This window comes from Aulostomus chinensis, chromosome 24 (genome assembly GCF_037954235.1).
Source record: "Aulostomus chinensis isolate RoL2024-O1b breed Wild chromosome 24, RoL_Achi_v1.0, whole genome shotgun sequence".
Lineage (NCBI taxonomy): Eukaryota > Metazoa > Chordata > Actinopteri > Syngnathiformes > Aulostomidae > Aulostomus > Aulostomus chinensis.
In genome coordinates, this window is record NC_141343.1 from 17,637,017 (window position 1) to 17,649,972 (window position 12,956).

The 12,956-nt window shown below is 51.7% G+C and overlaps 1 protein-coding gene across 1 annotated transcript; it reads left to right on the forward strand.

The window, feature by feature from the left end:
• Positions 1-195: 195 nt before the first annotated feature.
• On the forward strand, positions 196-12,612 carry ccdc171 (coiled-coil domain containing 171). Its single transcript, XM_086197923.1, has 19 exons — positions 196-768; positions 850-1,184; positions 1,516-1,664; positions 2,051-2,134; positions 3,571-3,663; positions 3,782-3,942; positions 4,025-4,163; positions 4,254-4,341; positions 7,420-7,535; positions 7,723-7,803; positions 7,875-8,001; positions 8,346-8,515; positions 9,207-9,374; positions 10,336-10,798; positions 10,870-10,989; positions 11,070-11,221; positions 11,298-11,441; positions 11,556-11,711; positions 11,793-12,612. Exons 1-19 carry the CDS (start codon positions 707-709, stop codon positions 11,964-11,966), a joined length of 2,982 nt encoding a protein of 993 aa, XP_086054049.1. The 5' UTR covers positions 196-706; the 3' UTR covers positions 11,967-12,612.
• Positions 12,613-12,956: the final 344 nt, after the last annotated feature.

The window sequence follows — 12,956 nt, forward strand, 5'->3', positions numbered from 1 at the left end:
TCGTTATTTCTCTTTTATTTCTTGAAGCTGTTTCAACGTCTCCTGAGTTCAGAGACAAACTGAGCCTTCATTGTTTCTGTTTAACAACTTGAAATGAAGTTTCAAAAAAAGTTCCGGTTTCTGCATAATGAGACGATAACGCATTGTGATTGTCGTAAACTCACAACCCGGGCGATGACTCGGAGGGGGCGTGGTCTCGCTGCACTCCAGCCAATCGAGGTGTAAAGCGGAAGTGACATTTAAACAACAAAGATGGCGTCAGTTTCAAACGGCAGCGAGCTGCGGGAGGCTCGCTTGTAGGATCGGCGGGACAACAGAAGCCGCTCCCGGTCATTTACACATCCCGAGGACCGAACTGGTATGACTGAAGCTGGAACGGAAGCGGGACGTTTCGCCTCGCTGCTCGCGGCTCCGGTGTAATGCTCGCTCGTAGTCGACGGTTTCGTGATATGAAATAAGCTGTTGTGAGTTCGTTGGTCTGCTGCCGATTGACCGGGAGAACCCGCGTGAGTCGGAACCATCTGGGGGAGTTGGTGTGAGCAGAGTCACTGTCCGGCAGAACCGGAGCGGGAGGAGAAATAGTGGCCTCATGAGCGAGGTGTGGTTTTGCATGGCGACAGCAGCCTAGCAACCCTCCACTCGAGAGCCTAGCACCAGGTCTGTGAACACCTGAACACACCTGTAGCGTCACTGGCGGGGCGGAGCCATGCAGGCCACACCTGGGGTGAGGAGGAAGAGGCGGCCGGGGCCTGGCGAGGAGCTGGCAAGGTGACAACTGTCAACGCCACATTTACATCAGACTCAATGTGGTTGGGAGGATTTCATTGCTTCCTACTGTTTCCTCTTCAGGTCGAGTGACATCAGCGCCGTTGTTGCCACCCCGCAAGAGAGAGAGAGAGAGAAGGGCACAGGAGGGGAGGGCGATGGGGGGGGGGAGGGGAGGAGGAGGGGAGCTGGCGAAGAATCGTTGAGATGGAGGCTCAGTCAGCTGGAGAAAGACAAATTGCAGCAGGCGTCTCGCCACAACCAGCAGGTTTGCAGGCTGGAGGCGGAGCTTACCCGGCTCCGATCATCATTGGAGCGAGGGGAGGCCCAGAAGGCAGAGCTTCAGTACCAGCTGACTGTGAGCCAGAGAGATGCCGAACAAGTGAGCGAGCTGAGCAGGGACAAACACACCCTCAAAGGTACGCCCACAAACACCTACAGGTACACCCACAAACACACCCACAGGTACGCCCACAAACACACCCACAGGTACGCACACAAACACACCCACAGGTACGCCCACAAACACACCCACAGGTACGCCCACAAACACACCCACAGGTACGCACACAAACACGCCCACAGGTACACACCCACAGGTACGCACACAAACACACCCACAGGTACGCCCACAAACATGCCCACAGGTACGCCCACAAACACACCCACAGGTACGCCCACAAACACACCCACAGGTACGCCCACAAACACGTGTGTGTGTGTGTGCGTGTGCATGGTTGTGTGTGTCAGTGCAACTGGCTGAGCTGCACAAACATCTGGACCTCAGCCAGTTGGCCAGGGAGGAGGACCAGCATGCTTTGCAGCAGGAAGTGGATGTGCGCAACCAACTGCTGGAAAGTGTCAACTGTGAAAACAAACGACTGGACAAACTGCTGCAGGTCTCACACTCACACACACACACGCACATTCACAAACACACACACACACGCACATTCACAAACACACACACACACACGCACATTCACAAACACACACACACACGCACATTCACAAACACACACACACACACGCACATTCACAAACACACACACACACGCACATTCACAAACACACACACACACGCACATTCACAAACACACACACACACGCATTCACAAACACACACACACACGCACATTCACAAACACACACACGCACATTCACAAACACACACGCACACGCACATTCACAAACACACACACGCACATTCACAAACACACACGCACGTTCACAATCGGATGGTTGTTTCTTTCCAAATGGTGATGATATCATCAGTTGTTTCCAGGATCGGGAGGTGACGCTGGAGGAGGTGCAGAAGGAGAGAGAGAGGGAGGCCGAGGTGAACCGACAAATGACAGAGAGAGAGGAGGTGAGGAGAGAAGGAGGGAGGAGGTGAGGAGAGAAGGAGGGAGGAGAGTAGGAGGTGAGGAGAGGAGGAGGTGAGGAGAGAAGGAGGTGAGGAGAGAAGGAGGTGAGGAGAGGAGTAGGTGAGGAGAGAAGGAGGGAGGAGGTGAGGAGAGAAGGAGGGAGGAGAGTAGGAGGTGAGGAGAGAAGGAGGGAGGAGGTGAGGAGAGAAGGAGGGAGGAGAGTAGGAGGTGAGGAGAGAAGGAGGGAGGGAGGAGAGGAGGGAGGAGAGAAGGAGGTGAGGAGAGGAAGAGGGAGGAGAGAAGGAGGGAGGAGAGGAGGAAGGAGGAGAGAAGGAGGGAGGGAGGAGAGAAGGGGGTGAGAGGAGGAGGTGAGGAGAGACGGAGGGAGGAGAGGAAGAGGGAGGAGAGGAGGAGGTGAGGAGAGAAGGAGGGAGGGGAGGAGAGGAGGAGGTGAGGAAGGAGGGAGGAGAGAAGGAGGTGAGGAGAGGAGGAAGGAGGTGAGAGAAGGAGGGAGGAGAGAAGTAGGTGAGGAGAGAGGGAGGGAGGAGAGGAGGAAGGAGGAGAGAAGGAGGTGAGGAGAGAAGGAGGGAGGGAGGTGAGGAGGGAGGAGAGAAGGAGGTGAGGAGAGAAGGAGGTGAGGAGAGGAAGAGGAAGGAGAGAGGGAGGTGAGGAGAGAAGGAGGGGAGAAGGAGGGAGGGAGGTGAGGAGGGAGGAGAGAAGGGGGTGAGAGGAGGAGGTGAGGAGAGACGGAGGGAGGAGAGGAAGAGGGAGGAGAGGAGGAGGTGAGGAGAGAAGGAGGGAGGGGAGGAGGAGGTGAGGAAGGAGGGAGGAGAGAAGGAGGTGAGGAGAGGAGGAAGGAGGTGAGAGAAGGAGGGAGGAGAGAAGTAGGTGAGGAGGGAGGGAGGAGAGGAGGAAGGAGGAGAGAAGGAGGGAGGGAGGTGAGGAGGGAGGAGAGAAGGGGGTGAGAGGAGGAGGTGAGGAGAGACGGAGGGAGGGAGGAGAGAAGGAGGGAGGGGAGGAGAGGAGGAGGTGAGGAAGGAGGGAGGAGGAGAGAAGGAGGTGAGAGAAGGAGGGAGGAGAGGAAGAGGAAGGAGAGAGGGAGGTGAGGAGAGAAGGAGGGAGGGAGGTGAGGAGGGAGGAGAGAAGGGGGTGAGCGGAGGAGGTGAGGAGGAGAGGAGGAAGGAGGAGAGAAGGAGGGAGGAGAGGAAGAGGGAGGAGAGAAGGAGGGAGGAGAGGAAGAGGGAGGAGAGGAGGAAGGAGGAGAGAAGGAGGGAGGACAGTTAGAGAAATGACTGTGTGTGTGATATAGAGGAAAGAGAGGCAGAATAAGTTTGTGTCTACGAGAAAGGTGCAAGAGTCTATAAATTAATGTGTGTGTGCATTTTTTCATTTGTGTTTTCGTGTGTGTGTGTGTGTGTGTGTGTGCGTGTGTGTGCAGGTGTGGCATCAGAAGGTCAAGTCTCTGGAGGCTGTCATGGAGGCAGAGCGAGCAGCTCACCTGAAGTCCAGATTCAATGCTGACATCATACAGGTCTCTCTCTCTCTCTCACACACACACACACACACACACACACACACACACACACACACACACACACACACACACACACACTTCACAAGAGTGATATAATAATCATGTGACCCTTCAGCTGCAGGTCAGGGACCTGGAGGTGGCGCTGGCACTGGAGCGGTCTGGTCGCCAGGAGGCGGAGTCTAGCCTGGAGCTGCTGAGAGCTCAGTTCAGGGAGGTGGAGCGAGCCTACAGCCTGGAGAGAGAGAGGAGCAGCAGCACTGAGCATGCTCGGGAGCGGTGAGGTCACAACATCCAACTTCATGCTGGCTGGCTTGAGTCATAAAAACACATCTACAAGTGTTTATTCACATTTGACCAGGTTGGAGGAAGAGTTGGAGCGACGCACCGCTGACCTTAGCGTTGCCTTGGAAACGGAGAGGAAGACGACCTCTGACCTCACAGAAAGGCTTGAGGAGGAGCAGAGACGACTCACTGACACACACGCATTGCTGGAGCAGGTCCTATACACACACAAACACATACAAACACACTCTTCACTGTATAAAATCTCCTGACCTTTGACCCTGTGGTTCTTCTTCTGTGGTCAGGCAGTGAAGCAACAGTCTGATCACAACCAGACGATGGAGACGCTGCTGAAGGAGCTGAGAGGAACCAACCTGCTGCACCACAGATCTGGTACACACACATGCACAGACATACACACACACACAGGCACAGACATACATACACACAGGCACAGACATACACACACACATGCACAGACATACACACACATGCACAGACATACACACACACACATGCACAGACATACACACATACACATGCACAGACATACACACACACACTTGCACAGACATACACACACACACATGCACAGACATACACACACACATGCACAGACATACACACACACACTTGCACAGACATACACACACACATGCACAGACATACACACACACATGCACAGACACACACACACACATGCACAGACATACACACACACATGCACAGACATACACACACACATGCACAGACACACACACACACACATGCACAGACATACACACACACACTTGCACAGACATACACACACACACATGCACAGACATACACACACACACATGCACAGACACACACACACACACATGCACAGACATACACACACACACATGCACAGACACACACACACACACATGCACAGACATACACAAACACATGCACAGACATACACACACACACATGCACAGACATACACACACACACTTGCACAGACATACACACATGCACAGACATACACACACACACATGCACAGACATACACACACACACATGCACAGACATACACACACACACATGCACAGACATACACACACACACTTGCACAGACATACACACATGCACAGACATACACACACACACACATGCACAGACATACACACACACATGCACAGACATACACACACACACATGCACAGACATACACACACATGCACAGACATACACACACACATGCACAGACATACACACACACACATGCACAGACATACACACACACACTTGCACAGACATACACACATGCACAGACATACACACACACACATGCACAGACATACACACACACACATGCACAGACATACACACACACACTTGCACAGACATACACACATGCACAGACATACACACACACACATGCACAGACATACACACACACACATGCACAGACATACACACACACATGCACAGACATACACAGACATACACACACACACATGCACAGACATACACACACACATGCACAGACATACACACACACACTTGCACAGACATACACACATGCACAGACATACACACACACATGCACAGACATACACACACACACACACATGCACAGACATACACACACACATGCACAGACATACACACACACACACATGCACAGACATACACACACACACATGCACAGACATACACACACACTTGCACAGACATACACACACACACTTGCACAGACATACACACACACACTTGCACAGACATACACACACACACGCACAGACATACACACACACATGCACAGACATACACACACACACGCACAGACATACACATACACATGCACAGACATACACACACACTTGCACAGACATACACACACACTTGCACAGACATACACACACATGCACAGACATACACACACACTTGCACAGACATACACACACACACTTGCACAGACATACACACACACATGCACAGACATACACACACACTCACGAACAGACACACATACATACACATGCACAGACATACACACACACATGCACAGACATACACACACACATGCACAGACATACACACACACATGCACAGACATACACACACACAGACATACACACACACTTGCACAGACATACACACACACATGCACAGACATACACACACACTCACGAACAGACATACACACACACAGGCACAGACATACATACACACAGGCACAGACATACACACACACATGCACAGACATACACACACAGGCACAGACATACACACACACAGGCACAGACATACACACACATGCACAGACATACACACACACACATGCACAGACATACACACACACACATGCACAGACATACACACACACACATGCACAGACATACACACATACACATGCACAGACATACACACACACACATGCACAGACATACACACATACACATGCACAGACATACACACACACACATGCACAGACATACACACATACACATGCACAGACATACACACATACACATGCACAGACATACACACACACATGCACAGACATACACACATACACATGCACAGACATACACACACACATGCACAGACATACACACACACACATGCACAGACATACACACACATGCACAGACATACACACACATGCACAGACATACACACATACACATGCACAGACATACACACATACACATGCACAGACATACACACACATGCACAGACATACACACACATGCACAGACATACACACATACACATGCACAGACATACACACACATGCACAGACATACACACATGCACAGACATACACACACACACATGCACAGACATACACACATACACATGCACAGACATACACACATACACATGCACAGACATACACACATGCACAGACATACACACACACACATGCACAGACATACACACATACACATGCACAGACATACACACATGCACAGACATACACACACACACATGCACAGACATACACACATACACATGCACAGACATACACACACACAGGCACAGACATACACATACACATGCACAGACATACACACATACACATGCACAGACATACACACACACATGCACAGACATACACACATACACATGCACAGACATACACACACACACATGCACAGACATACACACACACACATGCACAGACATACACACACACATGCACAGACATACACACACACATGCACAGACATACACACACACACATGCACAGACATACACACACACATGCACAGACATACACACATACACATGCACAGACATACACACACACACATGCACAGACATACACACATACACATGCACAGACATACACACACACAGGCACAGACATACACATACACATGCACAGACATACACACACACATGCACAGACATACACACACATGCACTTACTCCTGCTGTAATAAACATATCTCTGTGTGTGTGTGTGTGTGTGCGCGTGCATGCGCTCAGACTGTGGTCCTCCCTCTAAGGATGATGGGAACATGAGTCCAGGAGCTGAAGTCCAGCAGCTGCTGAAATTGACTCTCAGGAGCTTCCAAACCAGACAAGAAGAGAAGGACAAGCAGGTGAACACACTCCTGTGTGTGTGTGTGTGTGTGTGCGCGCGCGTGTGTGTGTGTTCAGGGTTCAGTGTGTACACACCTCTGTAAATGTGCACAGCTGCACAGGTATGTTGATGTGGCGTGGCTGCCTGCGTTGTGAGGCGTAGCCGTGGTTGCCGCGGCCCTCATGCTCCTGTGCCTGTGTCTGCAGCTTCAGGAGCTGCTGAGTGTCTCTGAGAGACTCAACGAGGACAACCGGGCGCTGCGACGGCTGATCTCTGATCAGATTCAGGTACAGACTCTCCTCCCAGCATGATGAGACGGACAAGACGGCCAGGTGCTCACCGTGTCTTCTGTCTCCAGGAGTCCCAGCAGGCATCGGTCCGACTGCAGCAGGAAGTGACCCGCCTGCGCCAGGAGAGCTCTGATCAGACGGTGCGGTGCCGCACTCTGCAGGTCCAGCTGGAGAGAGAGAGGGAGGAGTGGGAGAGAGAGAGGGAGGAGAAGGAGAGAGAGAGGGAGGAGTGGGAGAGAGAGAGGGAGGAGAAGGAGAGAGAGAGGGAGGAGTGGGAGAGAGAGAGGGAGGAGAAGGAGAGAGAGATGGAGGAGAAGGAGAGAGAGAGGGAGGAGTGGGAGAGAGAGAGGGAGGAGAAGGAGAGAGAGATGGAGGAGAAGGAGAGAGACAGGGAGGAGAAGGAGAGAGAAAGGGAGGACAAGATCCAGAGGATGTGTGATCACTACCTTGAAGAGTCGAAGGTGACACATTGATTTAGCTCCGCCTCTTCCTGTTTGCTTCTTTTTGAGGCCCAGTATCAATAATGGAGCTCTCTCTCTAGGCCCATCTGTCCTTCCTCTACTGCCTGTATCAGCGCCTGCTGGCCGGCTCCGTCCTCCTCCCTCAACCCCACAGCATCCTGGGTAATTTTACCTGGGAGGAGCTTTGTGATGTCATCGGTGAACAGGTCAGTCAGCTGACGGCCGACCTTCAGGCAGCACATGATAAGGTGAACGTCCATCAACATAGTAGTACTCCAAGTGTACAGTAGCTACTTCCACAGCAGGTTTCGCCAGTGCTGCGTTTGTAACATCAGCTGTTCAACCGCCTGCATCCCGATCACTCACTGTCTCCTTTTGTTTTCCTCCTTAAAGAACTGCTGGTGTGTTTGAGTGGTCACCTGACTAACAGTACTCACATGTACATACTCTATTCCTACTAAAGTGTAGTGTGGACACATCCTCTAAAACAAAGGTGAACATATTGCCTGGCTGTGATTTCGGTCTGCTTTGTAAATGCTAACATTGATGCTAGCGTGCAGCCTGCTTGTGCTACTGTTTACACAGCTTTGGCATGTACCATTAGCTCGTTAGCAAGCAGAATTAGTGGTCTGGTGTTGATATCTGAGTCAGTCTAATAAAGGAACACCCCAAGTTCTATGGGAAAATTCACTTGACAAGACGCTGGAGCCCCTCCTCTGGGGAGCTGAGACCCAGGCTACTTAGCTTAGCCCAGTGGCTGGTGGTGGGTGGGAAGTGTTAGCACCAGTTAGCTCAGGTCCAGGAGGCTGGTGAGCTGATTAGATAGAGAGACTTTTCCTCCTCAAACCTGAAAGGTCTTGAGGGTGAAATCCTTCTTAAGCGGTTAACAGTGTCTGTTGGATGTTGGGTGCCTGACGGCTCATGTTCACCTGCCTGCAGGTCGCCCACCTGCAACGTGTGTGTGAAAAGAAGAGTGTGCGTGCTCAGGAGCTGCAGCGTCGTCAGGAATGTGTGGTGTTGCATCTGGAGGCGACTGTGAGGAGGAGGGAGGAAGCCTGGCGCCACCGACACACAAACACTGTGACACAGCTGCAGAAGGAGCTACAGGTAACACACGGCAAGCTACCCCCCCCCCCCCCACACACACACACACACACACACACCCCTGCGACACAGCTGAATCAGCAGGAGCGTTAGTCGACTGTCCCTTTGGTTCCCATCAAACGTCTTTCTAGTTCTTCGCGTTCCCAGGAGAGGTGGTTGATCGGCAGATCCAGAAAAACTCAGCGCAGTGGAAATGCTGCAGTCAGCATTTAATATTCAGAGAAATAAACCATCAGTGCTGCTAAGTTGAAGAACAAAACCACATGTTCCCCGAAGAAGAACCTCTCAGCCTCAGGTGAACAGCTGGAATGCGTCTCAGTTAATCATCAAATGTAGCTAGCACTTGTTGTGATAGCGGTGGCTAACCCTAGTAGAATCAGTTGAGGATCATGACTGTGGGAAGGCTGACAAGGATTATTCAGGTCAATGCTAATCCACCCTGGAGCTGCTGGGCTGGTGAACCCACAAGTGGCTACAGTTCAGGTCTTTTAACACAAATCCTCTTTTTCCAGCCTAACATCTGGCCTTCTTCACTCGTTATTCTCAGATGCAAACAGATGTCAGTCCCTAGTTTTTCAATGCTAACCCTTTCCAGAAAGCTAACGTAAGGATGTTAAAGCTATCACAGCCTCTAACCTCCAGAAAGAAGGATAAGTTGCCTTCATAATAATGATAACACACCACTGAAATGTCTCTGATGCTGAACATTACATGTTTAAACAAATGGAGCCTGAAGTTCTCAATGTCAAAGTCTTAACGTTTGAGGCTGCAGTGGTTTGCTAATGCTCCTGTTTTAGTGCTGGTGCCACCTCTCTAACGTTCCAAATGGTTTTATTCATGCTAATATTAACGTCATAATGCCACATGGACTCCTTTGATGCTGACATTCCGATGATAATGCTAACATGCTAATGAGGATTTAAGCTCAGAGCTACAGCAGACGCTAACATGTTTCTTCTCACAGCTGTGTCGTTCCCAGTGTGACACCCTCAGCGCTCGCATCTCCTCTTTGACCTCCGACCTCTCCCACCACCAGGACCTCCTCACTCGAAGCCGCCGGGAGTCGGCCTCCTTCCTGTCGGCCTGCGCCCTGCTAGCAGGGACGACAGCGCACGCTCATCTCTGCCTGCAAACCCTCAGTGAACAGAAGACTCTGGTGTCCAGACGCCTGGCGGAGAAGGAGGAGCTAGAGGAGGAGGTGAGGAGGCTGGCTGCCGCTCTGGCTGGGGAGGAGGAGGAGGAGGAGGATAGAGGGAGGCAGGCAGCAAGACGGTGGAGGAGAGTCATGTGTGTGGCGGTGGCGGTCAAGAGGTGGCGTTCACTCGCCAGGCAGACAACTGTGTTGTTTCGGCTTGAGAGAGGCAGCAGTGGTCCAGCTGTGTGTGTCCGTGGTGACGTCACGACAGTGACAAAGGAGGACGCAACAGGTTGGTTGCCATGACGACTCAGCCAGAAAAACATCTTGAAAGTGTGAATGTAATGAAATGATTGGAATTAGATGGAGACGATGATGCAGACAGCAGCGTGGCGGCGTGTGTCCGCTGGCTTCGCTCCAGACGTCTGTCCTCGTGCATCCTGGCCTGCATGGCCGACCTGCAGGAGGCGCTGGAACACGCCGGTAACCTCCCGACAACACCACACACACACACTCGCGCGTGTTCATCTCCTTCACCTCATCACTGATGACTCTCTCTGTAGGCTCCTCCCCTCTAGACGTGACATCTGTAGCATGTTCCAGTTTGTCCCACCTACTGGATCAGCTTCTCGTCCAATCAGAGGCGGCGTCTGGTCCCAGCAGCATGGACAAAGATTCACTGAGCAGAGAGGCGCCTCGTCAAGCGAACGTGAAGGTCATGAAAGGCATCGCTGTGGTCATGTGATGTCAGTAGAGTATAGCCCACATACTAACCTTTAACCTCTCATCAGGCCCTGGTGTCCAGCCTCCAGCAGCACTTCCTGCTCTTCAGCCAACGACTGCACTCCACTGAGGTAGAGAGGCGGAGCTTAAGGCTGGAGGTGGCCAATCTGAAGCGAGCCGGACGACAAGGAAAAGAGGAAAGGGACAAGACAGTGAGAAAACACACACACACACACGCACACACTCTGACTAATAAACACAGGCCTGACTTTGTGTGTGTGTGTGTGTGTGTGTGTGTGTGTGTGTGTGTGTGTGTGTGTGTGCAGGTATCAGTGCAGCAGTATCACATTGTGTGTGTGGAGCTCCGCCAGGCTCTCAGCAGAGAGCAGGCAGCTCAGACGCTGGTTCAGGAACTGTCAGACCAGCTGGCCGCGCTGCAGCGTCAAGTCAATGACGACACCGGGCGCCGCTGCGTCGCCAAGGTAACATCCTTTTAAATGAGTAATTGCACCAAATGAAGATATTCAAGGAAAGTTCATGTAGTTTGTGTTGCCATGTCTCAGGGCTTGACTGGCGCTGAAGCCCCTCCCCTCCCTGAGCTGTCAAGGCAGCCATCTGTCACTTCAAGCTCCGCCCCCTCAAAGCTAAACCCCACCCCGTCCTCCCCCCTCTCCAAACCTAGCAAGACAAATGAGAGGAAAGGCATGAAGAAGAGCAGAGGTCGCGTGAAGAGGTGAGGAGGAAGTCCACCAGAGGGACGTTTGGAAGTGTGGATGGGTTTCAGGAAGTGGAAAGATGTGAACTTTTCTGATGAGATTTTCCACCATGATTGTAGTTTATTTTGTTGTTTGAGCCAACAGCTGGTTAGAGACAGATGTGTGACGGCCAGATGGCGGCGTCACAACAGAGATGGCGTGCGTGACACGTTGGCAGCTGGTCGCTGTTGTTGCGGTCTGTTGTTTTTTGGTCTGAGGATGTGCGATGGCGACGTCTCTGGTCATAGTTTCAGGGAAATGAAGTTTGTGATCAGAGAAGAAGAACAAAATTGTGGCATCAGCAGGACGAAACCCTCCGGCAGGAAGTGGATTTTATTAAAGAGTGAACCTGCTGGGACACCTTCAGGCTCCACCTCTTTGTTCAAGCAACACTCACTCACTCACACACACTCACACACGCACACTCACACACACACACACTCACACAATCACTCACTCACACACTCACACTCACTCATTCGCACACACACACACTGCTGACTCGGCCCTGCAGAAATCGTCTTCGTCCTCTGGAGATGTTTGTTGCTCTCCCTCTGCGTCCTCGCTCGCTCTAGTTGTTACTTCTGTAACTCTCCTCAGACACACGAGCTTTTAATAAAGAAAAAGTGTCCGGGAGCTTCCAAATTTCTGCCTCCTCCGTCTTCTGGTTGCCGTGGAAACAAAGAACTGTGTTTGTTTGTTTGTTTGTCAAGTTTTTAAAGTGCAGATGTGGCAGGAAAGTTGACTGCGGCGTTTCTGGTTACGACTCCTTTCTTGGCGGGAGCAGCTAGCTTAGCGTATCCCAGCTGACAGCAGCGCTGACGCCGGCACTTCCTTTCAGTCCCCTGACGGCTCCATTCAGCCGGAGTCGCCCGGCGTCTGTCCTGGTCAAGATGTGGTCCCACTCTCACACGACAGATTAAGTTAAATTCCTGATGAGGCGGCGCCGCCTCCTATAGAAATGGGAGCGGC

Excerpts from the sequence above, each read along its gene's own strand:
- ccdc171 (XM_086197923.1), top strand. The coding sequence starts at position 707 with ATGCAGGCCACACCTGGGGTGAGGAGGAAGAGGCGGCCGGGGCCTGGC. Across the intron at positions 4,164-4,253 it reads CACACGCATTGCTGGAGCAG|GCAGTGAAGCAACAGTCTGA; the intron begins GTCCTATACACA and ends TTCTGTGGTCAG. Across the intron at positions 10,990-11,069 it reads GGAGGCGCTGGAACACGCCG|GCTCCTCCCCTCTAGACGTG; the intron begins GTAACCTCCCGA and ends CTCTCTCTGTAG.